This window comes from Portunus trituberculatus, chromosome 28 (genome assembly GCF_017591435.1).
Source record: "Portunus trituberculatus isolate SZX2019 chromosome 28, ASM1759143v1, whole genome shotgun sequence".
Taxonomy (NCBI): domain Eukaryota; kingdom Metazoa; phylum Arthropoda; class Malacostraca; order Decapoda; family Portunidae; genus Portunus; species Portunus trituberculatus.
Genome location: NC_059282.1, coordinates 7,267,462 through 7,294,662, shown reverse-complemented (window position 1 = coordinate 7,294,662; position 27,201 = coordinate 7,267,462). Strand labels below are relative to the sequence as shown.

Below are 27,201 nucleotides of genomic sequence, written 5' to 3'. Positions count from 1 at the left end.
AAAATGAGAGGAGAGACGAGAAAGAGTACAGGAAGAGGGAGGGAAGAAAGGAAGAGTATATTAAAGCAGAGTTGTGGAGTAGATAGAGGATGGAAAGGAAGGAATAAGGAAATGAAGGACAGGAGAAGGAAAAGAGACGCGAGGGAGAGAAAAGGACAGGAGAGATAAAAAGAGGACAGGAGGAGAGGAAAGCTTAGAAGAAAACGGAAATAGTGCTGTAAACCGACGAAGGAGAAGAAAACGTAAAGAAAGGGAAGGAAAGAAAACAGAAATGAGGAAGAAGAAGGAGGGAGGGACGAGACAGACCAAGGGCAGAGTGAAGTGGAAAGACGAGAACGAGGAAAATCAGGCGGACGGTTCATTTCCCTGTACTTCACGAGGTGTTCCCGCGGCGCCAGGTGTTCGGGGAAGGTGTCACGAGGAGAGAGAGGAAAGCATTCAGGTGTATATTACTTCACCTGTAAATAATTAGAATACCAGGAAAACTATTAGTGGTCACAATGGTAGAAGAGAGTGAACATGGGAAAAAAAATTTATCAAATGTTAAAACGAATGACGTGTGTGTGTGTGTGTGTGTGTGTGTGTGTGTGTGTGTGTGTGTGTGTGTGTGTGTGTGTGTGTGTGTGTGTGTGTGTGTGTGTGTGTGTGTGTGTGTGTGTGTGTGTGTGTGTGTGTGTAATCATTCCTTCAGATCATGTCCCTATTAGTTCACCTAATCCACCACCACCCTTTCCATTATCACTTCCTCCCTTCCTCCTCCTCCTCCTCCTCCTCCTTCTATTCCCCCTCCTCCTCCTTCTCCTCCTCCTCTACACAAAATTAATGAGGGTGAGGCGCCATACACCTACAGGAAGTAAATAAAGACGTCAACACCAGGTTTACGTAGGTATTCAAGAACCAGGTAACAGAGGAGGCAGGTAGAAGGGAGCGGTGGTGGGAGAGAAGGAGGAAGAGGCGAAGGGAGAGGATGAGCCAGACAAAGAAGCAAGATGTTAGGTCAGTGAAGAGAGGTGGAGGAGTATTTGTAGGATCAAGTCAGGTGAGAAAAGGAAGGAAGGGAGGAAGGAAGGAAAAGAGGGAAGAGGAAAAGAGAAATGGTAAGTCGTGTTGAACAAGACGCATTCAACTTGAAGGAGGGAGAGAAGGCAAGAAAGATGGGAATTATTGAAAGGAACACGAACACATTCATCTAACCTGAAGGAAGGACGAACGTGTAAGAAAGACGAGGAGTTCTTTAGGTAGCAAAAATTTATTAATCTGACAGAGAGGAAAGGCGACAAAGAAGAGACGCGACTCATACTCAACGAGGAAAATAAAAACACCATTACAAACAACTAAACAAACTAAACTATCGAGAAATTAGAAGTATAAATAACTTTAAATCCTCTTTCTATATTTTTCTTCCTCCCAAACGAGAAGAAATAACAGACAGACGAGAAAGAATCGAAGAATGGAGGAGAGGACACAAAACCAAGAGGGAGAGAAGTGAAAAGAAGAGGAAGAGGGCAGGGGAAGGGAACTATCCTCTGTAAAACTCGTGTTCTCACATACTTCCTGCAAGATAACGCCACTAGAGGTCCATTGTTCGTCTCAGACCTCAGTGAACTCTCTGTGTTGTAACATGGCACAGGTAGAAAGCTCTTTGTACTCACGTCATATTGAAAATTCTTGGTATTATCAATATTATCATTCTTATCCCCTTCAGCACTGGAACACATTTCTACCTTGAGTTTTGGGTATCATTAAACGATTTTATTGACATTAGGAAGGATCTATGGAAGTCAGAAGATTAATGGTCACAGTCTTCACTATTTTAATCCCTACATGAATTTTTGACGCTGTATAAAATGAAAAAATAGTAACCAGAACGAATAGGGAAACGCGTCATGTTACTATAGGGGTTAAAACCATTCTTATATTAGTAGTATTAACATTGTAATTTTTTTTATTGTTTTTATAATGAAAGAAAACTGCTACTCACTCACACACACACACACACACACACACACACACACACACACACACACACACACACACACACACACACACAATCCAATTCCCCACTACCTGAAGTCCGTTTCTTTCTCTGTAGTACCTCTCAGGAATCAGATTAAATTTCCTTCAAGTGAAAATATACATGACAAACAATTCTCAGAACACTATCTCTCTCTCTCTCTCTCTCTCTCTCTCTCTCTCTCTCTCTCTCTCTCTCTCTCTCTCTCTCTCTCTCTCTCTCTCTCTCTCTCTCTCTCTCTCTCTCTCTCTCTCTCTCTCTCTCTCTCTCTCTCTCTTATTGAAGCTTCCGATACGCTCCGGGCCTCAGCATCGAAGCAAGATTATGGCCCTGGCCTGAATGGAGCGGGTCGCCTGTGTATCGCTTCCCCTCTATAGTTTTGCCGGGGCTTTTCATGCGATACCACGTCCATTCAAAGAGACCAAGCATGTATTGCACCACTACGCGAAATACACTGCAAAATATACACGTAGACACAGATATACATGCACATTGAACGGTTATTCAATTGTTCACTCATTCTCAAGAATACTACAACCGTTTAATTCTTTCAGAACCATGGCGCGTTTTTACCTTAAGATTTGTGTACGATTAGACCATTTTATTTACATTAGGATGGGTTTATGGAGGTCACAAGATTAATGGCCACAGTTTTCACTATTTCAGTCCGTCATATGAGTTTCTGAAACTATAAAATCACCATATAGTAAGCGGAATGAGTATGGAAACGCTTCATGGTACTCAAAGGATTAAGGTGACTATGTATTGCGCCACCAAAACACTTCACAATACACATATACATGTACACATACACACAGACAGACAGACACGGAGCGGTTAATCAAATGTTCACTCACCCACGAAGAATGCTAAACAAATCACTGCAAATTGCTCTTTACACAAGCCCTTGATTAGTCCCCGGCCACTCTTAAGCCCCAAAGCGCAAGCCAGCGGTAGTATTTTCTCTCAGTTGTCATTTCGGGCTGCCTAAATGGAGGGTCCTCACAGCAAAGCCAATGTCCCGCAGGATGAGAGCTGAGTTCCCCTTAGGGTTTCTTAACAGTTAGACATAATAGTAGAAAGGTTTGATTCCCACTTAACTCCTTCAGTACTGGGACACATTTTTTATCTTGAGTTTTGAGTACCATTAGACTACTTTATTGACATTAGCAAGGGTGTATGGAGGTCAGAAGATTAATGGTCACAGTCTACACTATTTTAATCCCCATATGAGTTTGTGAAGCTGTGTAAAATCACCAAATAGTAATCAGAAGGAATATGGAAATACGTCATGGTACTGAAGGGATTAAGAAGGTCCTAATAGGTTGATTTCTATCCGGCACGTGTGTCTGCACCACGGTGGCATATCTGTTTTAAGCACGAGTAGTCTGCACTGCATGCCTCGCCTTGTCTCATGGCAGCAATGAAGACACAGTGGAAGTGAATTGGTTCTATGGTTCCCCTTAGGCCTCTTATACGAAGTTTATCATATGTAACCTATTCCCAAAATAATCCAATGCCACAAATTCCCATTACATCCCTTTATAGCAGTCCTATTAGGGAATTAACTCGATAAATTCACTCCTACAGCCCACAAATACACTGGAATCACCTTCACACACACACACACACACATCCGTAACTTGTATTCACTCACAAAGCAAACTCCCTGCTGTGCATTACTCCCTTCCACCACACTGAACTCCTACACATGCATAGTAATCAAATAGCAGTCTTCTCAGCTGAATTATTTCCTGCCTACTAGTGGCTTCCATTTCCAAGTGTCTCAACTCCACCGGTATTGCTTTCTGCTTGCACCACCTCGTCCAGCGTTCGGCCAAGGCGGTTATACATGTTTTATGATACAATGCCTTAGATATGAGCTCTCTCCTTCCTTGTTGCCTTCAGCGCTGCCGGATCAATGCCTGCAGCTCTTATCCCTCAGAGGTGGACAGTGAAGTGAATGTGCGTGTGTAATCAGTGGTATCTACGAGAATGATAGTTGGAGGTTGGTAAGCATGTTTCGTAAGGAGATTGTGTGAAGGTTGGCAAGGGAGAGAGGTGGGGGGCGTGTATCCCTCTGGTATACACTGCTGAGACTGTACTAATATTCCGCTTAGAACTTATGAAAGAGAAGAGGAGAAAGAGGAGGAGGAGAAGGACAAGAAGGAAAATGAAAAGGAGAGTGAGTGAAGGTTGGCAAGGGAGAGGTGGGGGGCGTGTATCTCTGCTATACACTGCTGAGACTGTACTAATGCTCCAGACCCAGTGAAAGAGGAAGCGGAAGAGAAAAAAGAGCAGGAGGAGGAGAAGGACGAAAAGGACAAGGAAAACAAGCAAGGAGAATTACAATGATGGAGAGAACTCAAACTATAATAATAACAAGAAAAGGCGGTACAAGCAGATTTAAGGGTTTAATTTACACGCCAAATTAACACACCAGTGGACACAACATCCTGGCCAGCCGTGTTTTTGAAGGCCACCTGGGGAGATTAAAGACAGGCGATGCTTATCTTTTCCAAACAGGTAAGGGAATTTTCCAACTTTCACGAGAAACAAAAACAAATAATAATAAATAAAAGATAAATCCCGGTTGTCAGTTTCACAAGATACGATTTTTTCCTTGTTTTTCTTTTCCATATGTGAGGCCTAATATTATTTATTAAGAGGAGCGATATTTATACAGCGGGATTAGTCCTTATCAAATATTTACTGCTATGACCCAGCTGGAGCATATTGGTTCCGGACAGGTAGCGTAAGTGATATGCTCCCCTCAGTGGGCTCAGGTAAATATTCCCACGAAGCTAATGAAGTTTAAGTTAAGAGTGGCGGTCTACTGAGAGAGAAATGAGCACACCTTTCCCTAGTAACTCCTGCATATCTTTCCCTAATAACTTCCACATTCTACATACTTTATAACTCCTAATAACTCCTACATAACTTTCCCTAATAACACCTACATACCTTATACCTCCAAATAACTCCTACATACCTTAAACCTCCTAATAACTTCCACATACCTTATAACTCCTAATAACTTATACATACCTTATAACTCCTAATAATACATACCTTATAACTCCTAAGAACTTCTGTACATTTTATAAACCAGTATTACGAAACTTCTGCGTAATGTACATGTTTTGCTATTTTATTATATTTCTTTTAAAATGTTATTTTTTTTACACGAAGGCAATCAAGTTCTGAAGATTAACAAAACTATTCATAAGAGAGGAAAGTTACCATATTTTTTTTCCTAATAATTCAAATACGTTTTATAATGTAATATTGACCATTTCAGTACTAAGACGTGTTTTCATATTCATTCTGATTACGATATGGTGATTTGATACAGCTTCAGAAACATATGTTCGGGATTAGAACAGTAAAGACTCTGGCCATTAATCTTCTGACCTCCATAGACTTTTCCTAATGCAAATAAAATTGTCTAATCAAACCAAAATATCAAGGTAAAAAATGCGTCTCAGTATTGAAGGGCTTAAGAATCTGTCAGAGCGTGCATTCAATACGTTTTAATATTCATTCTGGTTACTATTTGAGGATTTCATATAGTTCAGAATCATACATTGGGATTAGAATAGCAAAGACTGTGCCCATTAATCCTGTGACTTCCATTGGCCCTTCCTAATTCATATAAAATGTTTAATTGCACCCAAATATTAAAGTAAAAATGCGTCTCAGCACTGAAGGGGTTAAGAATCTATCAGAGGATGCACACACTGTCCTCTGTCCTCCAACACCTCAGCACTAAATCTTTCAGGAAAACACGTACATTCTCTTCAGCACAGTACAATTTATTCTCACGAGGACAACCACACATTTCCAGCCATGCTTTATTCCACACCAGTACCACACTTTTCCCCGGGACAGGTATCCATATTTTCCTTCAGGACAGGTACGTATTTTCATGAGCATGGATGCACCTCTCCTCTCCACCACCTGCGTGTCCTATTCTTTTTCCCAGGAACCCTAGATATTTTTCATGATGTCGGCTCGCGGGAGGAGACACATAGGCTTTGTCTGAGATAGTGACACAGGAAGGACATCTCTCCCTTTATCTCTACTCCCACTTGCCCTCCTGCTCCTCCCTCCTCTTCTCCCTTCTCCTCTCCCATCTGTTTCCTCTCCCTCACCTGGTTTTCCCTTTTATCTCTACCTGTTTCCATCAAGGTATTTTTTTGTTTGTTTTCGTTTTTTTTTTTTTTCATTCTTAGTTTAGACCTTTCTGATTTTCTTCCTTCCACGGTTTGCTCCATTCCTTACATCTTCAATTGGTCTCATCTCATTTCCTTATTCTCTTGATTCTTGTTTCTTCTTCCATTGATCTTTCTTCACATTTTAGCTTCTTTCCTTTCTATAAATCATTTTTATTCTCTTATTCAACAAATTTTCACACCTTACATCAGCCCCTCTCTCTCTCTCTCTCTCTCTCTCTCTCTCTCTCTCTCTCTCTCTCTCTCTCTCTCTCTCTCTCTCTCTCTCTCTCTCTCTCTCTCTCTCTCTCTCTCTCTCTCTCTCTCTCTCTCTCTCTCTCTCTCTCTCTCTCTCTCTCTCTCTCTCTCTCTCTCTCTCTCTCTCTCTCTCTCTCTCTCTCTCTCTCTCTCTCTCAATTTTCCTTCTCTATCAATTCAGTCATTGATATTTTCTTTTACGGTGCAAAGTTGATTTTTCCTTCACTTTTTTGGGCCTCAAACACATATTACTTATTTTTCGTTTACCTTCTTCCGATATCCATTATTTTCCCACACATATACTTCCAAACGCCATTTATTTCCATAGCCTTTATCCTTTACTCTCTCCTCATTGCCAGCCAAGCCATTTCCCTCTCTCTCTCTCTCTCTCTCTCTCTCTCTCCTTGTTTCTCCTATACTCGTTTTATTACTCCTTATTTTTGTTTACCTTCTACCAATATCCATTATTTCCCATACATATAATTCTAAACGCTATATATTTCCATAGCCTCTGTCCTCTACCCTCCCTTCATTGTTAGCCCAGCTATTTTCCTTCCTCTCTCTCTCTCTCTCTCTCTCTCTCTCTCTCTCTCTCTCTCTCTCTCTCTCTCTCTCTTTGCTTCTGCTCTACTCGCTATACTGAGCTCATATAAAATGCTTCGTTTAACCTGATCACATTGCACTTAAACGAGTATATTGAAAAAAAAGAGTGGAACAAGGAAGGCAAAGAAAAAGTTCCTTCCTGCCTTCCTTCCTTCCTTCCCTCTTTCCTTCGTTCCATTACCGATATCAATGAAGTAAATTATGAAAGCATCAATACTATTACTAAGGGAAGCTAAGGTGAACTGGGGAACAAAACAGTAGTGGTTGTGGTGAATGTAGAGGTTGTGCTAGGGATAGTAGTAGTAGTAGTAGTAGTAGTAGTAGTAGTAGTAGTAGTAGTAGTAGTAGTAGTAGTAGTAGTAGTAGTAGTAGTAGTAGAAATGAGTGATAAATGAAGAACAAAAAGAAATACGAGCAAAAAAGGAAACAGAAAGAATAACAATAACATATCAAGTAAATGAAAATGAAAAACAAAGAAACGCCAACACAAAATAAAAAAAAACACAAGAGGAAATAAACACAACACAAGTACCAAGATAAAACACCAATAAACTCAAAGAAAAACAATAAATACTTAGATAAAAACAAAGGTGCAGATCCATTAGGAGATGAAACACAAGACTCACAAAACGCAAAATGTACAGGAGAGGAAATGGAGAGGCAAGGAGAGGAGTCAGAGATGGAAAGAGAGAATGAGGAGGAGGAGGAGGAGGAGGAGGGTAATCAGTTCTTCCATTAGATCCTGGTGGGAGGGAAAGGTTAAGAGGATCCAAGAGGGATGCACAGGAGATCAGCTGAGAGGAGGAAGAGGAGGAGAAGTGGTAGAGAGGGAAGACGAAAAGAAGAGAAGGCAGCGAGGGATAGCGTGAAAAATGGCTATGCACGGGGAAAAGGAGGGGTCGGATGGCCAGCACAGAGAAAATGTGGGGAACGTAAATTGTGAGAAGGTGAAAAATGGAGAGTAAAAATGTTAAAGAGGCGAAGAGAGAAGAGTGGAGAGGATGAAGAAAGAGCAAAAGAATGAGAAATAAGTGGAAAAGTATGAAAAAAATGAAGAAAAATAGAAAAGAATATATGAAGGCAACATGAGGAAAGTAAAAGATAGGAGGACAAGGAAGAGAAGAACGAAGCCAGGTAAAAAGGAAAGTAAAGAAGAAAAAAAATGTGGAAGGTTGGTGGACAAAAGAAGGGCGTGTTGAGGGGGCAGCTAATGGAGAGGACATCAAATGTAATGATGGGAAGGAGGCGAGGCGAAATGGATCTGGTTATTGGCAAGAATGAACACCAAAAACTAAGAATGTGACACCTGAAAAAAATATAAAAATAAAACACAAGATTTAAAAGAAAATGACAGGTAAACAAAACAAAAAATTATGATGCTTAACCCTTTCAGTGCTATGCCGCGTTTTCATATTCATTGTGGTTATTATTTAGTGATTTTATAAAACTTTAGAAACTTATATGAGGATTAAAAAAGTTAAAATTCTGACCATCAATCTTCTGACGTCCATATATCGTTCCTAACGTAAATAAAACCGTCTAATCGCACCCAAACCTATAAAAATGCGTCTTAGTGCCGAAGGAGTTAATATGATAATGTCTAGATCTAAAATAGCAAATATAAAGGACAAAACTAGAAAATTGCGGAAAGAAATAGAAGAAAACGAAAATAAAATAGTAAAGATAGACATGAAAATTGATAAAGTATGATTAACTAAGAATATAAATTAAAACAAACATGCCAAAAACATTAATCTATTTCTTCATCCACTTACTCACCAACACACACTCACACACATACACACACACACACACACACACACACACACACACACACACACACACACACACACACACACACACACACACACACTAATAATATCCCCTTTGAACCTTCCTTCCATATACAGTTACACCACATGAGGGAAAACGAGTAAGGAAGGAAGGAAGGAAGGAAAGAAGGAAAAGTCAACGGTACACACTTTCCTCCTCCTCTCCTCTCCTTTCCTTCCTTCCTTCAATTCTTCCCTCTCTTACTCACTCTTCAACTTTTCGCTTCTTCCTCCATTCCATTCCATTCCTCCTTCGCCTCCTCCATTCCTCCTTGATATATATTCAAAGCCACTTTTCCTCTGATTCCTACTTTGTGATTTTCCTTCCCCTCCTCTTCATCCTCATTTTCCTTCTTCTCCTTTCCCTCTCATCTTCCTCCTACTTTAAATCTGTCTTTTTTTTCCTTCATACATTCTATTATTACTAATACTACTGCTTCTCCTCCTCCTTCTCCTCCTCCTCCTCTTCATCTTTCTCCTCCTCTATTGGGATAAACCTGACAGGAGGTCCGTCTCATCTGCCTCAATCCCATCTCCTCCTCCTCCTCCTCCTCCTCCTCCTCCTCCTCCTCCTCCTCCTCCTCCTCCTCCTCCTCCTCCTCCTCCTCCTCCTCCTCCTCCTCCTCTGTCCTCCTACTCCTCTTCAACTTCCTCCTACCTTTGCACTGAAGGGAGAGTCATGCATACTCACATCTATTCCCAAGTCACGCTCCTCTCTCTTCCCTCCCTCCCCTCCTCTCACTCCCTCACGTCCCAAGCCTCCTCATAAACATGGCATAACAAGCTCCCCTTCCTTACCCTTATTTTTCCCTCTTCCTCAAATTAGAGCAAAATATAACGTTGGTATCTGTAATATCATTTACATATTATATGCATGAATGATGACACATACATGCATATTTTTAACTTTTCAAATATGGAAGTCTATGGATGTTTAGAAATGTACTTGGGTTTTTTTTCAAATATGCAAGTGTATGTTTTCATGTTTTCCTCCCCCTCCTTCATCAGCCTGTTCCAAATGGCGTGATTTACATTCATATTAGGTTTCCTCTCTTTTTCCTTATGGTCCTTCATTTGAATCACTTTTTTTTTAATGGCATCTTATCTGTACCATTCAAGTATGTTGTGTATAAGAGTATAGCGAAAGTACGTGCGTTTCACACAATAGTATACAGTAGCATAATCATTACTTACGTACCTCACCTGATTCAACACACAATTAACCTTTCTTAACAGGAAATTCCATAATAACACCTAATCTCTTCGAAGCGATTGACAATGTTTATAATCTTTTTAACGAACTAACATGAACTACTCTGCAGGAATGTGTGTTTAATGATGATCTAAGTCGTAATACACCAGAATACGATACCTTTCCTTATGCTAACACTCATCACCCCTTCTTCTCCGTGTTCACCTGACCGTGCTACATATTCTGAAACGCTTTGCTCTCTCACTACCACTGTTTTCAAAGGCTGTAGTTGAAGATGTCGTGCTTTCAAGGGTATCTTTATGGTTCTGGCGAAGGATTGGCAAGATTGGCAACTAAATTAAATAGAGAAACTGTCTTGGAAAACTTGGGTAGTCGTATCCGTGGCCTTAGAAAATTGTCGTGGTGAGAGAACAAGGCATTTCTGAATACTGCACGGCCCGCATTTTACCTGCTGCAGCACGTAATTAATCTTTCTTCAACAGGTGATTACATAGAAACACTTGAATTCACCTGAGCTAATCTAAAATAAAAAAAAAGTAAAGAATATGTAATGGAGATGTTTATATATTTTTTTCTCTTTTTATTTTTTTTTTACTTTACTTTTCGCTCCATATTTGGTTCACTCAGTTTACCCTCCGCCCGTCATGCATGAGTCTTTTTCACAGTTTTTTTTTCTTTCACTTTTTTTTTTTTTTTTGTCCTTAAATAAACGTTAGATTTTAGTCCGTGTTTGCGCAATGCAAATATGGAGGAGTGGAATGACGATGCCTTGCGGAGAGAGAGAGAGAGAGAGAGAGAGAGAGAGAGAGAGAGAGAGAGAGAGAGAGAGAGAGAGAGAGAGAGAGAGAGAGAGAGAGAGAGAGAGAGAGAGAGAGAGAGAGAGAGAGAGAGAGAGAGAGAGAGAGAGAGAGAGAGAGAGAGAGAGAGAGAGAGAGAGAGAGAGAGAGAGAGAGAGAGAGAGAGAGAGAGAGAGAGAGAGAGAGAGAGAGAGAGAGAGAGAGAGAGAGAGAGAGAGAGAGAGAGAGAGAGAGAGAGAGAGAGAGAGAGAGAGAGAGAGAGAGAGAGAGAGAGAGAGAGAGAGAGAGAGAGAGAGAGAGAGAGAGAGAGAGAGAGAGAGAGAGAGAGAGAGAGAGAGAGAGAGAGAGAGAGAGAGAGAGAGAGAGAGAGAGAGAGAGAGAGAGAGAGAGAGAGAGAGAGAGAGAGAGAGAGAGAGAGAGAGAGAGAGAGAGAGAGAGAGAGAGAGAGAGAGAGAGAGAGAGAGAGAGAGAGAGAGAGAGAGAGAGAGAGAGAGAGAGAGAGAGAGAGAGAGAGAAAACACCGCCACCACCACCACTACCACCACCACCACCACCTAGGTAGTGCCACGTTAAGACGAGGAAAGAATATTAACGACCTTTCTTCCGAGTCGTCCATGGGGAGAGTGGAGGAGGGAGGGATGGAGGGAAACTATGGATGGAACTTAGGAGGTGCGCGGGAAGGAAATAGTGGGTCAGATGTTGAGGGGAAAAAAAGAGGTTAGAGGAAATGAAGACACCAAGAGCGCACTGGAGGGAAGAAAGGGACACTGGAGAGAGAGAGAGAGGAGAGAGAAGACTTGAGAAGCTTGAAAACAATACCAGAGTTTGAACATTTAACTTTTTTAGGAAATGAAGGAAAGAAGGAAGGAAGGAAGAAAGGAAAATAAGGAAAGAATGGAGAAAAGAAAATGAAAAGGAGAGGTGAAGGCTAAACAATGATGAAGATGGATAAATACACAAGTAAAAAAATAAAGTCATATAAAAAAAAAAAACAGTGATTGCTGAAAAAAAAGGAAAAGGTTGAAGGAAACTCTTCCCTTGCCACAAATTGACGTCGGCGTCACAATATCATACTGACAGGGAAGGAAAAAACTTTGGACGTGTTTCCTCCGCTTTCCCCCCCTTCTCTTTTTTTCTTGGTTGAAAGTGCACGCACGCATGTTCTCTCTCTCTCTCTCTCTCTCTCTCTCTCTCTCTCTCTCTCTCTGATTTTTGATCTTGTGTGTGTGTGTGTGTGTGTGTGTGTGTGTGTGTGTGTGTGTGTGTGTGTGTGTGTGTGTGTGTGTGTGTGTGTGTGTGTGTGTGTGTGTGTGTGTGTGTGTGTGTGTGTGTGTGTGAACACATGTACATGTGAGTTAGTATATATATATATATATATATATATATATATATATATATATATATATATATATATATATATATATATATATATATATATATATATATATATATATATATATATATATATATATATATATATATATATATATATATATATATATATATATATATATATATATATATATATATATATATATCGTTAGAATTTTTGAGTTTTGCAAGTCAATCATTTGGAAATAAATACAGCAGCGGCGGTGACCAGCCTTCACTGTGGAGAAAGAAATGTGAAATACTTCATATTCTGCTGACCGCAGCTGATGGGAGAAGCGGAGGGGAGGAGGGAGGGAGGCAGAGGACATGGTGTGCATCAACAGAGGCGTGGTGGAGAGGAAAGGTAGGAGGATGGAGATAGTGAATGAAGAAACAATGGAGAAACAGCGAATGTGGGGAAAAAGAGAATGTTCCTTCCTTTAAAGAGAAACAGTAGCAGTAGCTGTAGCAGTAGCAGCAGTAACACTAACAACAGTAGTATCAGCATAGCAATCTCACGAAAGCACCGGAAGCTCATTATTCAAAACACACCTAAATAAACAACTCAATCAAGGCACTCTAGACTAAATTGCTTTAAAAAAAAATCATACCATCAAATCAACGCTTCATTCCATTACCTTATTACGGCCCTGCTCCTTCCAATCTTCCAAACTCCCCCCCTTCTCTCTCTCTCTCTCTCTCTCTCTCTCTCTCTCTCTCTCTCTCTCTCTCTCTCTCTCTCTCTCTCTCTCTCTCTCTCTCTCTCTCTCTCTCTCTCTCTCATCTTTACTCCCTCCATCGCTCCTCGCCTCAGTCGCCACCATTCCCACACTATTTTCGGGACTTAAACGGATTCATTTACTAACTTAGAGAGCCCAAGTTATCTCCGCAGAATGGATGCTGCCGAAGAGGAGGAGGAGGAGGAGGAGGAGGAGGAGGAAGCATAAGGAATGTAAGTGAAAAGGGGAAAGAAAAGAAGATATAGAAAGATGAAGGAGAAAAAGAAAGAAACAGAACAGAATGAAAGAGAAAACAAAGTATAAAGACGAAACACATGAAGAAAGAAAGAAGGGAAAATAAACAAAAGACACGAGAGAAGCAGCGCACCAAGGATGGAAGGGAAGACAAAGGAAACACACATACGAATCTGACCGAAAAATAACACGAAAACCGCAGTTGAAAGAACAAGTTAATGATTTCTGCCACAGTGGTCTTTCCGCGGGGGTGAACAGAGACGTCTTCAGGTGATGCATCGGGAAGGTAACGAAGTAAAAATATTGAGTCGAAACAAACCTCTACTTGCTGAACCGATGCCGGGAAGGGGGAGGGAATAAATATGTAGGTGAAAGTAAATATAAAGATGAGTTACGGAAAATGTAATGTAAATAGATGGAAGTTTGGACCACTAGGAAGTTTAAAAAGAAGAATGTAAGTTTAGAGATGTTTAAAAAATGGTAAAAAAAAAAGTTGAAAATATATTGGAAGTGGTGAAGTTAGGATATAAAAAAAATAATAGAAAAAAAAAAACAGGATGGAAATTGAACAGAAAGAAACCACAAAAATACAAAAATATACAATAAAACAGTACACATCAATAATAAAAGTCCACGAAATACAGAAAATAACAGAATAAAAGAATAAGCACACCAGAATATAAAAAAAAACATAGAAAAACACAAAATACGAGTACAAGAAAGAAAACGCAGAATGAAAACCAAGACAACCCTGGCAACCCAACACGTCAGGGAAACTCAAGCAGTAATCAGGGAATTATACATATGATCAGGTAAGCACGAATGCACATCCCTCCCTCTCTCCCATTCCTTCTCCCACACCCTTAATGATCTACGCCAGGTGCTCCCCCAGGCCAGGTGTTCTAGCACTACATCAGCACCGCAGCCTTGAATTTCCTGCCACTGTTCAGACGTGCATTACCTCAGCATTAAGTCAGCATTACCCAGACATTACTCTCGGATTCCGCAGACCACCTCCATTTGCTGCCGGTAGCCAAAACGACGCCATGAGAACCGGGGTTTGGGAAGAGAGGGAAAGGAAAGGAGAGGAAGGAGAAGTGAGACTGGAAGAGGACTAGAAGAGGATAGATAGGAAGGAAGGATAGGACGAGGAAGAAGTTGAGATAGAAAAGAAGTGAATTTGTAATAAGGAAAACAACTTGGAAATTGAATAAGGAAAGAAGGAACGAGAGATGGAAATGAAAAACTAAATATGCAACAGGAAAGAAACTTGTAAATTGAGTATTGAGAGAGAGAATGGAAAGAAAAGAAAGAAAAGAAAAAAAGTGGAATAATATATAGAAAGAAGAGAGAAAATAGAAAAATAAAAATACATAACAAATAAGCCATGGAATAAAAACGTAAACAAAGAAGACTAATAAATGACGTACATATCGAGAAAGAATGAAAATGCAAGGAGGAAAACATAGAAAGATTCACAATAACAAAGAATTGAGTGAGCAGTAACAGGGAGGGTGAATGACACAATACACCACTGACGACTGGTAATGCGAGGCTCAAGTGAATGATGCAGGAGAGAAGTGCAAATGACAACGCATGGGAAGGAAAATTGTAGCTTTCGTAAGAGTGGTGAGGTGAATGCATGAAACCTAATCTCTCTCTCTCTCTCTCTCTCTCTCTCTCTCTCTCTCTCTCTCTCTCTCTCTCTCAGGCACAGATCCCAAATTAATCAAGGAGTAGAGAAGAGGGAGGGGTGATTCAGGAGGGAGCACGCGCCTCCTTCACTCCCCTCCACCCTCCTCACACACCATTATCCCTCCACTCCCATAACACCCCCCACACACACACACACTCAACATATACAAACACCCACTCCCATCCACTCACTCCCTCACCCCTGCACTCCAGACCCTTAACCAGCTCCCCCTCACAGCCAAACACATCAATAATGCCTCTCCACCCCCTTTCAACCCTTTCCAGCCCTTCCTAAACCCCTATCAGACCTTTCCAGACCCTTCCAACCTCCCACACTCGAGTTTTGCCAAGTTCCAGGAGCAATACCATGAGTGCCCACCCTCCACTACCTTGCTTGCGAATAACAAACGCATTTTTGGTTTCCTGTATAAAAATGTCTTACGTTCCTCCCCGTGTTTATGGTTGAGAGAGCAAAGGGATGGTAGGGAGAGGATAGGAGAAGGGGTGGGAGAGGGTGAATTGAGTTTTTAGATTGTTTGTTTCTTTCTTTCTCTATCTCTCTATCTGTCTGTCTGTTTCTGTTTGCCTGGATGTTCTTTTTCTTCTCTCTCTCTCTCTCTCTCTCTCTCTCTCTCTCTCTCTCTCTCTCTCTCTCTCTCTCTCTCTCTCTCTCTCTCTCTCTCTCTCTCTCTCTCTCTCTCTCTCTCTCTCTCTCTCTCTTTCTCTCTTTCTCTCTATCATAAACAGTGAATATTTAACAAAAATATTCATGGTTGTCTGCTTTATAATTATCTTCCTCCTTTTCCTCCTCCTACTAACACTTCCTTCCTCCTCATCATTATCATCTGCACTCCTTCCTTCCTTCCTTCCCTTCTTGCTTCCTTCCTCCAGTTCAACATGCTCTCGGAATAGACAGTTCATCACAAACAACATTAACGTTTTACCTCAAGCACATTTGTTATCCTCGCGCTGTCTTCAACACCTGCCACTAACTCTGCACCGGGAAATACATGGAGGAATTATTCTTGCACTGTGCTACTTGTATTAGTGCTCCAGTAATGCTAGGTAAAGTTGTATTAGTGGTTATTACTCAATTCTTCATAATGTCAGTGTCTTCCGGAAGTAATTAAGTCTTATATACATGTGCTGGCTTTGTAGATTTTTTAGTTTGGTTGGTGTGGTTTGTTTTCAGTTGGTTTAAATGGTCCTGAGTAAATTTTGTTTGTGATTTTCAAAGGGAACAGGCAAAGGAATTATTTAATGTTTTTTTTTTTTTTTTGTGCATCCAGTTTTGACATTTGTCTTGTAAAATATCCCTGTGTTTCTTTCGTAGAATTATACATAACTAGTCAGAAAATTAACCTCTTCGGAGTGCAGAACCATGAACAGGCAGTTTTATCTGTCTTTCGCAGCGTTAGCAACACTCCATAACAAGTACATGACATTAATATCTGTTTAGTACAGCTTCCAAGGATTCCTCTCATAAAACAATCACATAACCAAGGAATTAGCTGTCGGTGTTGAGCAGAACACTGAACAGATATTTCCTTTCATTTTTCTCACCCTTACCTAAAACTTCTGACAAGAACATGAAGTTAAGTTTTTTTTAAGAATGTTTCTCAGATTCTAAAAGTTACATAATTTGTCAAGAGGTTAATGTGCTGGGAGCAGCATATTGAACAAACATTATTCTTCATTTTTGTTACCTTACCCAAACTTCCAGACAAGTACATGCAATTTGTTTCGTAATACTTCCCATGATTACTATAATAAAAACCACTTCACCAGTCAAAGAGCTAGACACACTCCTTGACAGGTACACGTAATTCAATATTTGTTTAGTAATATTTCCCAGCATTCCTCGAATAAAGCTGTAATATATGTCAGCAAATGAATGAAAATAATCTTAGTAGAGAGAAGATAATGAAGGGACGTTTCTTATTTTACATTTTTTTTTTTTACATCCTAAAATATATACATATCAATATAAAATATAAAGTTCGAAATAAAATGACAAACTTTTTTTTGGTAAAGCACCATGCAAAATTATTTTTTCTTCACTTCCCGCAACCATGACCAGATGCTGACGAGCTAAAAATGATGCAAGAGTAAATTACAACTTGATCATATGCAACCACCGCCAACGCACCGTCATTACAGACATTTCTTTTTTTATGCAGGAGGGAAGCCAGTCAAGGGCAACAAAACATTAAAAAAAAAGGCCTCTTGAAGTGCTGGTTCCCTTAAAGAAAACTGAAACGTCTCCATTAACAAAGCAAGCATTACTACTCTTGCAATCACCACCACCCTTAAGCCATGAAAGACACGCACAACCACGCACACAACACTGCAAAACACCACTGCGCAGCACCCAAGAGAGCAACACCTCAAATAGCGTCATGTAAACCCATCTGGCCATTCAAACGAGCAGTAAACCAAAGACTCAACGTATATTTGCACTAAATTTGTAACTCTATACTTCAGGGGTGAACTCAACTCGAGGAGACACAAAAAGAAGACTAAAAGAAGAAGGGAGAAGAAAATGACGAGGAAAAATCTAATGGAGACAAAATAAGGAATGAGAAGAGAAAATAAACAAGATTGAAAAGAACAAGATGAGAATATAGTCAAGGATTTCTTAAAATGAGGGAAATCGTGAGACAGAGAGAGAGAGAGAGAGAGAGAGAGAGAGAGAGAGAGAGAGAGAACAGGGGATGGGAAGCAAGCCAGTTCGCAATTTCTTTAATTAGAGAGCTCACCGGATGCCTTGTGGCTCAGCGCAGGTCATGACAATAATCCAGGTAAATGCAGCCACGGAACTTTACCTGATTCTCTCTCTCTCTCTCTCTCTCTCTCTCTCTCTCTCTCTCTCTCTTTCTGCACAACCCGTAATCTCTAATCTTTTCTCCCCTTTTTCATTTATTTCTTCATTTTAAACTTTTTTTCTTTTTCTTCTTCCTCTGTTTCTTCTTCTTCTTCCTCTTCCTTTCCTCTTCCTCCTCCTCCTCCTTCTCCGCCTCTTCCTCCACTCTTCAGATTTTTTTCTCACAGACAAACCACACACCACGATTTAATAGAGGTTAAGACTGTGCATGATACTGTTTTTCCTTCCTGTGTGTGTGTGTGTGTGTGTGTGTGTGTGTGTGTGTGTGTGTGTGTGTGTGTGTGTGTGTGTGTGTGTGTGTGTGTTGAAGTCAGGCTGCACGCAAGGAGGAAACGGAGTTAATAATGAATAAATGAAAGAACGAAGGAAAGAAGGGCGAAAGAAAAAAGAAGGAAGGAAGGAAGGAAGGAGGAAGTATTTCATTCCCTTCCTTACGTGCTTCACACAAACATTCCTCCTCACTGCTCATCTTCCCTGTTCTTTCTCATTTTCCTCCTTCTTTCTCTCCATCCTTCCTTTTACCATCTTCACATACCTTAGGCACATCTACACCATCTCTTCCTCTTCTTCCTTTATCCCCTACACTTTTTTTCTTCCTTCATTTCTTCCTTTTTTTTCTCCCTTCCTTCCTTCCCCTCTCCATTCTGACTCACACACCTCTACCAGTTCTTTCACACTTTGCTCACCTTTACATTTCGTTTCCTCCTCTCAACTGTCACTCATTTCCTGTCTCTCTTCCCTCTAGCTAGTTAGAAGAAGTTACCAAACAGCCTTGTATGGACGAAAAGGTCTGTTGCTATTTGGCTTTCCATTGTATTCTTTTGTATTTGAGTGCCTTTCACTGTTCACCTGCATTCAAACAAACCCTTTCCTGACATAAACTTTTCTTACTTATATTTAATTTTCCTGGCAATGTCACTACTGCTATAATTAATGCTAGTACAACTACTTATGATGATACTATTAATAATCCTCTTCCGTGCTCTAGTATCGAATATTCATTTATTTTATCCTTCTTCTTCCTCCTCCTTCTCCTTTTCCTACTCCTCATCTTCCAGTATCGGGCTGAAGAGGACTCCCTAAGGCGACAAAATTCACGAGCGTCATCTATCGCCACAGCAAGAGTTAATTCCTCAATCTTACCACGACAGATTTATGGCATTAATCTTGCCCTCCTGAAGAAGTATTGAGCGGCTCACCACCACACGCCCTTCCCGCCTCATCGCCTCAAAACCCTTACATGGGAAGGGATGGACAAGTATTAGTAGTTATTTCTGTGGTTTGTGTGGGTCTGGAATTTCAACTTTATAATCTAGAGTAAAAGAGGTGATTTTTTTTTTTTTATATATCTCACTATTTTTTTATTTTTGTTTCTATCTATGGCTAGTGTTTTTTTTTCTTCTGTCTTTTTCTATATTAAACCTTTGCTAATTATTCTTCTTTCCCTTGATTGCATTGATTAATTGTTCTTCTATTCTATCTTGCATCTCAGATCTTTTCGTTCTTCCTTTTCCTTCATTCCATCACATTTTCAATTTTATTCTGTCTCTGTGCTAGTCACTATTTTTCCTCTATACTTACCTCCATACTCTAACTCCATCCAGACATATTTCCCATCCCTATCCTTCATCTCCTTCTGTCATTATTCCCCATAACATGCTCCATCACTTTCTTTATCTTCCTCCCCTTCGTTCATCCCTTCATCATGTCCCTACTCATCCATATAACATTTTATTCTCTACTTAAATCTTACCATCTTTTCCTTCTCCGCCATTAAACACAGAAAGAAATGGATCAATGGAAAAATTGGGTGAGGCGGACATGTAATACTTCTCCTAATGGCTGAAAAAAGAGACATTAGAGGACGTCACTCGAAAAAAATATCGTAGGAAGCGAGCCAATCTTGCGCAGTAGTCACGCTGATTAACGGCGTGGGATTCCGGAAAACTAATCTCCGTGTTAAGAGGAAAAACAATTACGAGATTGAAGTTGCGAGATGGAAATGAAAACTGGATATTCTAAAAAGATATGATGATACTTTCGTTCATACATGTTAATACGTTATACTTCACCTCTTCAGTACTGGAGGACATTTCTAACTTGAGCTTTGGGTATGATTAAAATATCTCATTGACACCAGGAAGGGTCTATAGAGGTCAGAATATTAATGGCCACAGTCTTCACTATTTCAATCCCAACCTAATTTTCTGAATCTGTATAAAATTACCAGATAATAAGCAGAATGAACATAGAAACGCGTCAAGGTACTGAAGAGGTTAAGGAAAGAATTAATGGTGAAAATCAAATTATTCGCCGTGTTAAAAGAAAAATCATTGTAAAATAAGAAAATATGAGGTTGTGATGAAAACTGAGGGAGTATTTTAAGAGTAATATATTGGAGGATATATTCACACAAACATGTTACGTGGTTATCCTGAACCAAACCAAAATATATGCATAGAAATAAAGTAGGACATAAAAATTCACTGATTAAAAAAAAAGAACATGTAAGAGAAATATTTTTGATTAGAAAACGAGACACACACACACACACAAAAAAAAAAAAAAAAATCATCAATAAAGTAAAACACATACACGAAAATATATCAAATAACACACACACACACACACACACACACACACACACACACACACACACACACACACACACACACACACACACACAAGTACACACACACACACGTTTCTAATCAGTACAAAACATAACTTTCTTCCATTTTCCTCCAATCCTCTCAAAACAACAGACAAGACTTTCTCCTCTTCCTGGTCTCTTCAAGAAGCACCAGCACACGTCACTCCTTCCTCCCTGCTTCCTTAATCCTAACTGAAAACGCAAGACAAACATCACAAAGCGAACCTGCCCTCCTGCCCACACACACACACACACACACACACACACACACACACACACACACACACACACACATTCCGACATACACACACAGTCTTCCTTCTTCCTCTCCTTCCTCGCCTCCTCTCTCTCCCACAGCAGGCCGCGAGACCCCAGATAAGGCTGGCAAATTAGACGAATCCCTGGCAATATCGTCTCATAAATTGAATCTCTCGCTGTCACCATTGTCAAAGAGGAGGAAGATCTCTCTCTCTCTCTCTCTCTCTCTCTCTCTCTCTCTCTCTCTGGAATCGTATCTCTCTAGCTCTTATCCCTCCCTCATATCCTTCCATTTTCTCTTGTCTATCTCTCACACACTCTTCATTTTCACATTCCTACCACGTATTTCTGAGAACTCTTCTCCTGACTTATCTTTCCTTTTTTTCTTCTCTATCTTCTCCCTCTCTCTCCCTCCATCTTTCCCTCCCCCAATCTCTTCTCTATCTTCTCCTCTCTCTCCCTCCATCTTTCCCTCCCCCAATCTCTCTTCCCCCCACCTCCTCTACCAATCACTTGTTCTAGGGACAAGAGACAAACTATGAGATTTATTTGTTTCTTCGATTACTGGTTACTGAGACCAATAAAGACGCCTCTATATTGAATTCCACAGCCAGTCAGTCTCTCTCTCTCTCTCTCTCTCTCTCTCTCTCTCTCTCTCTCTCTCTCTCTCTCTCTCTCTGCGTGACAGGCCAGGTAAGCTACTTGAAAATGTTGATATTGGGCAATTATCTATAATAAGGCTTCCACATATTAAAGACAAAATTAATTACACCAAATATTCATAGTTTCCCCTCCTGTTCCTGATTTTCCTCCTCTTTCATTGCAGAAGTTATTACATTCCGTCCTGTACGATCTAGTTATTAATTTTCCTCCTGTCCTCCTCATCCTCTTCGTCCTCCTCCTCCTCCTCCTCCTCCTCCTTTATTCACTTTCCCTCACCCATTCATAATTAGTAAGAATCATTATATCGATATTCCAGCAAAACTTGTTATTCGAAAGCATTTTATTTTTCGTCTTCTTTACAAGGACATTTCCAGTTTTCTTTGTCAACCGTGTTTTTCATTTTTTTTTCTTATTTTTTGAAAAGTTGTAGACAGGAGTAGCGTTTTCTATAAGGTCTTTTCAACCATTCATCCGTTGCTACAGAAAATTCAATATCTAAGACTTATACTGGGAAACTTTTCTCCTCTCTCCTTTACCCAGAGAGAGAGAGAGAGAGAGAGAGAGAGAGAGAGAGAGAGAGAGAGAGAGAGAGAGAGGCAGACAGACAGACAGACTTAAAAATCACAGATAGACAAAGAGAAACACAAGACAGACAAGACAGAGAGAGAGAGAGAGAGAGAGAGAGAGAGAGAGAGAGAGAGAGAGAGAGAGAGAGAGAGAGAGAGAGAGAGAGAGAGAGAGAGACTTAGTGACCGTGCAGGCAGGAGATAAAGAAACGGGGAGGAAAAGTGGAAATGATAGCGATTGGACAAAAGAGAAAAAAGAGACAAGGAAGATTAGAAAGTTGAAAGAGGATAATGGGAGGAGGAAGAATCGGGTAATAAGGAAAGGAAGACAGCGTAGGTGGGTGATAAGAAGACGAAAGAGGAAAGAAAACGATAAAGGAAGCAGTAAAAATGACACAGATGAATACAAATGAATGGCAAAAAGAGAAACACGAAACTGCGAGAGAGAGGAGAACAGAAAGGAGGAAAAATGATAACAGTGAGAGGAAGGGAAAGAAGAAATATAAGAAGGAAAGAACTACTGCAAGAATCGAGGGAAAAATCATAGTGGGGGAAAGATATCGCAATGGAAAGGCAAATTGGAAAGCAGTGAGAGCCAGAAACAGGGAGACTTACACCAAAAAATATAAATAAAAGGAAAATCCGAAGCGATACACGAGAAAAACGAGCGAAATATGTGTAAAGGAAAAATGTGAATAAAATGGTGATGGATCGTGGAGGGATAAACGAAGCAAAATATCAAACAGTGATAAAAGAAAACACTTTCGCATGCAAAACACACACTGAAGGAAACATGAAGACTGGGAGGAAAACATGCAGGAAGAGATTACAAGATTAAGAGAAACAGGAAACGAATCATCATATTTTCTCTTCAAGCTTCTCCTTCTCCTCCATCGCAAAGAGGCATCAGAGAAAGCAACATCGTAACATACCGATATAAAAAGATGTTTCTAATATTCATCTTTCCTTTAACCTCTCTAGGATAATCCCCTTTGTGCCTCCTCCTCTTCCTCTTCCTATCCTTTCTATCCTTTTAGTCTCCCCATCTCCACCTCATCCCTCCTCCCCAGTACTCCTCTCTCTTTTAATACTTCTCATGTTTCTGTCCTAAATTTATCTGCTCCTGTCAACCTAAAACCGATTTAATCTTTCTCACTCCTTTTTTCTCTTTGTATTCATTTATTTCTTCTCAATATTCTTCCTTCTTCTCTGTATTCTTTCACTTTCTTTTTTTCTCTCTCTATTTCTGTTTGATTTTATTTTCCTTCGTCTTTCCTAAATTTTTATCTTAATATCTGCTATCTTTCTTTTCTTTGATTCCTTCCTTACCATTTAGCTTCCTTTCATCTATCAAGAATAATAATCTCTACTTTCTTTTCAGACTAACTTTTATCTTTTCTATCTTTTTTTGCTCTAATCTTACTTTCAATTGGTCTCCTTTCCATTTCCTTCTTCATTTCTTCTCCTCTCTCTCTCTCTCTCTCTCTCTCTCTCTCTCTCTCTCTCTCTCTCTCTCTCTCTCTCTCTCTCTCTCTCTCTCTCTCTCTCTCTCTCTCTCTCTCTCTTATTCCTCATATCTTCATCTCTTTTCCTTCCCCATTTCATCTATTTTCAGTTCAAATTATCACCATTTCTTTCATGTCTTCCCTCTCTCCATTCCTTCCTATGTCTCCCTTAAGGATCGTTTCTCTTCACCACCATCCTTCACCTTCCTCTCTCTTCCCCTCTCATCTCCATTCCTTTCCCCTCTCTAATCCAACGTTTACCCTCCGCCGTCTCCCATCAGATAAATGTTTAATGATAGCAAAGGTTCGCCCTGCACCTGCTCGCTCGTACCTGTCCCTGTCCCGCCTCGAGTCCTCAGGTACGGTTGCCAGCAGGTTGATTATTACTAGACCCTGGTGTGGTATGGTACGTAACTTATCTTTCATCTTTCTACAGGTGAGTCTTAGGATGAAACGTTGATTAACCTGCTCTACCTGGCCTGGGTTATGTAATGTGGGGTTATATACGATGTTGGTGGGTTTTTAAAAGATTCAAGTGGATATTTTTTTCATTAATGTGTTTTTTTTATGATTGGTATTCAGTAAAATGGGTAAAATATTGTCTTTTAGTGTGCCTGTCTTACCTATTTCATTCACTACTTTGTTTTTTCCTCTATCGATTTTTTTTTCTATTTTCCATTTGTGTTTCGTGTTATAGTCGAGACAACTGGTTCCTTTCCTTCTCTAATCCAAAGGCGAAGCTCTTATTGGCTTAATGAAAAACGTCAACCCGAATATACTCCAGCGTCGACTTTTCTGATTGGCCAAGAGCGGCGTAGTTAAAACGTTATAGGACCCAGTAGATAATCCATAAAAGAAGGGAGAGGGAGAAGGAGAGTGATAGGGAGAGGCAGGTGAACATTTAATCACACTCCCAGACTCTAAAGTGACCTGGTCCTTATTCTGTAGTTTTTTCCCACTCTCCCTCACTCACTCTACCTCTCCCTCGTCAACATTCCCGAGACACGCAGCGGATAACGACCCAACCACCTCGTTTAGCCCTCCGTTAAGTAATTACTGAGGAGGGAGACACTCGTGACCTGACTGACACTTGTGAAATAAAGTACACACACATACACACATACCTACGCACTAACACGTATCCAAACACACACACGTTAGCACAGTTAACGCCACACACTCAGCACACCTGCATACACACACTCATTCCCTTCAGCACCTGCCCGACACACATGAGAGGCCACGCGGCAAGTAAGAATGGAAGAGGCAGAGGTAAGAGAAGGGAGAGGGCATCATTCTTAACAGGTAAAGTGAGATGCTGGACTCGAGTATCACGTGCCACAAGGGATTTATCTCTCTCTCTCTCTCTCTCTCTCTCTCTCTCTCTCTCTCTCTCTCTCTCTCTCTCTCTCTCTCTCTCTCTCTCTCTCTCTCTCAAAGCCATGAGTCACGGTTTAAGTAGGAGATAAAAAGCCGCATTCACATTTTTTATAATATTAGACAGATAAGACAGTCGTGAATGATGATAACCACACAATATATACCAACACATGTCAAATAATTAGAAAATGAAGAAAACTAACCACTTCATAATCCAGCTATGAAAAAAAAATCGAAGTAAAGCAAGGATAGCGAAAGAATCAGGAAATGGCAGGTTCTAAAATGTTAGCTTCGGGAAAACACAATTTGAGGTACAGGGGGAAAAATGTAACCGTGTCATTAGGAGTGGATGTGATTTTGTCCACTAATAACACGCCTCCAAAAATTCGCTGTAATTCAGAGGAAGCAGAGAGATAGCGCAAGGTGAAAGGTACTGATCAGAGAGAAGAGTGGATGTTGAATTGCACTGTTATTTGGAAGATGTCGGAAAAAAAGGCAAAATATTTAAAGTGGGGGTCGAACATTGGCGTCTAACACTCAAAATTTCCCAAGACTGTCATTCTATCCACTGTGCCATGAAAGATTGTGATCCTGCAAAAGCTGACCAGGAAACAGGATATAAAGAAGACCAAAGAAACAGATTTGAAGTAGAGTTGGACACGAGTATATGCACTAGCCTTAAGGGGAAGATCAGAAAACTCTAAGAGAAAAAATAACTGATAAAAAAGAACTCGCTTCCTTGCAATATTGAGGAAAATGCTAACACGGAACTAGTAGAATCTGAATACACTCTACCTATATCCATCTATCACTTAAATTCGTAAGTTTATTTAATTCTGTAAAGTTCTATTGAAACTCTATTGACAACTGAGTACATTCCATTCATCTACCTACACGGACCACAGTAAAACTGGATAAAAGAAAATAAAAAATGGGAAAAAAAACAGGAAATAGGTATATCCTGAGGAAACAAGTATACCTCGAACACATGAAAGAATCCAATCATAAAAAAACGGTAAAAGAAACTAAAATTATACAGTAAAACAGAAAAAAATAGCAAACCCATGTCGTAAAATCCCCAAAATACAAAAGAGATCCATAAATAAAAAGTATCAGAGCATCGACTTCCAATAAATCAGTAAAAAAATCAGCAACCGAGAAAAATGAAGGAGAAAAAGAGGAAAGACTCAGGTACTCACTTGCAATAGAAGAGCCGTCCCTCGCGGGTGGAGTGAACGGTCCAGCCGAGTCGAAGTCTTGCCTGCAGACGGTCCAGGAAATGGTGGTGGACAAGGTGGAGGGGCTCACCCACTCCCCCCGGGCCACTCGTGCCCACCACACCCTGCTGCTGCCCCCCGCCGCCATACCACGGGTTCAGGAACATTGGCAACCACCATCACTCGTCACCCTGCGCGGGGAAGGAAGGAAAAAACACATTAGGGGGAGATTTGTAAAGGAGAGAAGATGGAGGAAATGGGGAGAAACTACGTGTATGTTTGGGAAAGGAGAGGAGAACATAAAGGACATGAAGAAGAAGGAAGAGGGATAAAGAAAGTAGAAGAGAAAGAGAAGGAGTGGCATGAGTAGAGAGACTACAATGAGAGGGCAAGATTTGTAAGGGAGAGAAGATGAGGGATTTGGGGAGATGGGGAGAAACTACGTGTAAGGGGCCATGTATGTTAGGGAGAAGATGAGGAAAACGCAAAGGACATGGATGAAAAAGGGAGAAGGAAAAATAATGTAGAAGAAGAAGAGAAGGAATAACATACGTAGAGAGATTAAGATGATAGAAGACTTACAAGGAACAGGTAATGAATGAAAATATATGAAAATATTAAGCAAACCAACAACTCCACTGGACGTATGTTTGGTAGATGAAAGGAGAACGTAAAGAAGATGGAGGAAGAACGGAGAGTGAAAAAGAAGGTAGAAGAGAAAGTAGAGAGAGACTAGGATGAAAACAATAATAAAACAAACAGGTAATGATTGAGAATATAACGAAAAATTAAGCAAACCAGCATCTTCACTGCATGTAAAGTCATAAATTCAACGTTTTGCAAAGAAATCAATGAAGAAGAGGTGGAACAGATGGAAGAAAAAGAAAAACAGGGAGGAAAAGCAACGTATGTAACAGCTATACCAAAACTAAATTGCAAAAGAAAATAGTGAAAGAGACAACACTCGTCACTCCACTTGCAATGGTAACCTGAGACATTTGGGCAGTGTATGGAAAGGAAGAAGAGAGTGACGTACAGGAAATTATTGAAAGAAATGAACACGTGAAAGACAAGTAAAGGCAGAAATGACACTATCACCACTCT

The 27,201-nt window shown here is 40.3% G+C and overlaps 1 protein-coding gene across 10 annotated transcripts in view; it reads right to left on the bottom strand.

The window, feature by feature from the left end:
• Positions 1–27,201, bottom strand: part of LOC123510326 — a 732,954-nt gene that overhangs the window by 529,032 nt on the left and 176,721 nt on the right. For all 10 annotated transcript variants that reach the window (XM_045265385.1, XM_045265388.1, XM_045265394.1 and 7 more), the window contains exon 3: positions 26,080–26,288. In XM_045265385.1, coding sequence (XP_045121320.1) covers positions 26,080–26,264 — 185 coding nt within the window. In that variant the 5' untranslated portion in view covers positions 26,265–26,288. The remainder of the gene's footprint in view (positions 1–26,079; positions 26,289–27,201) is intronic.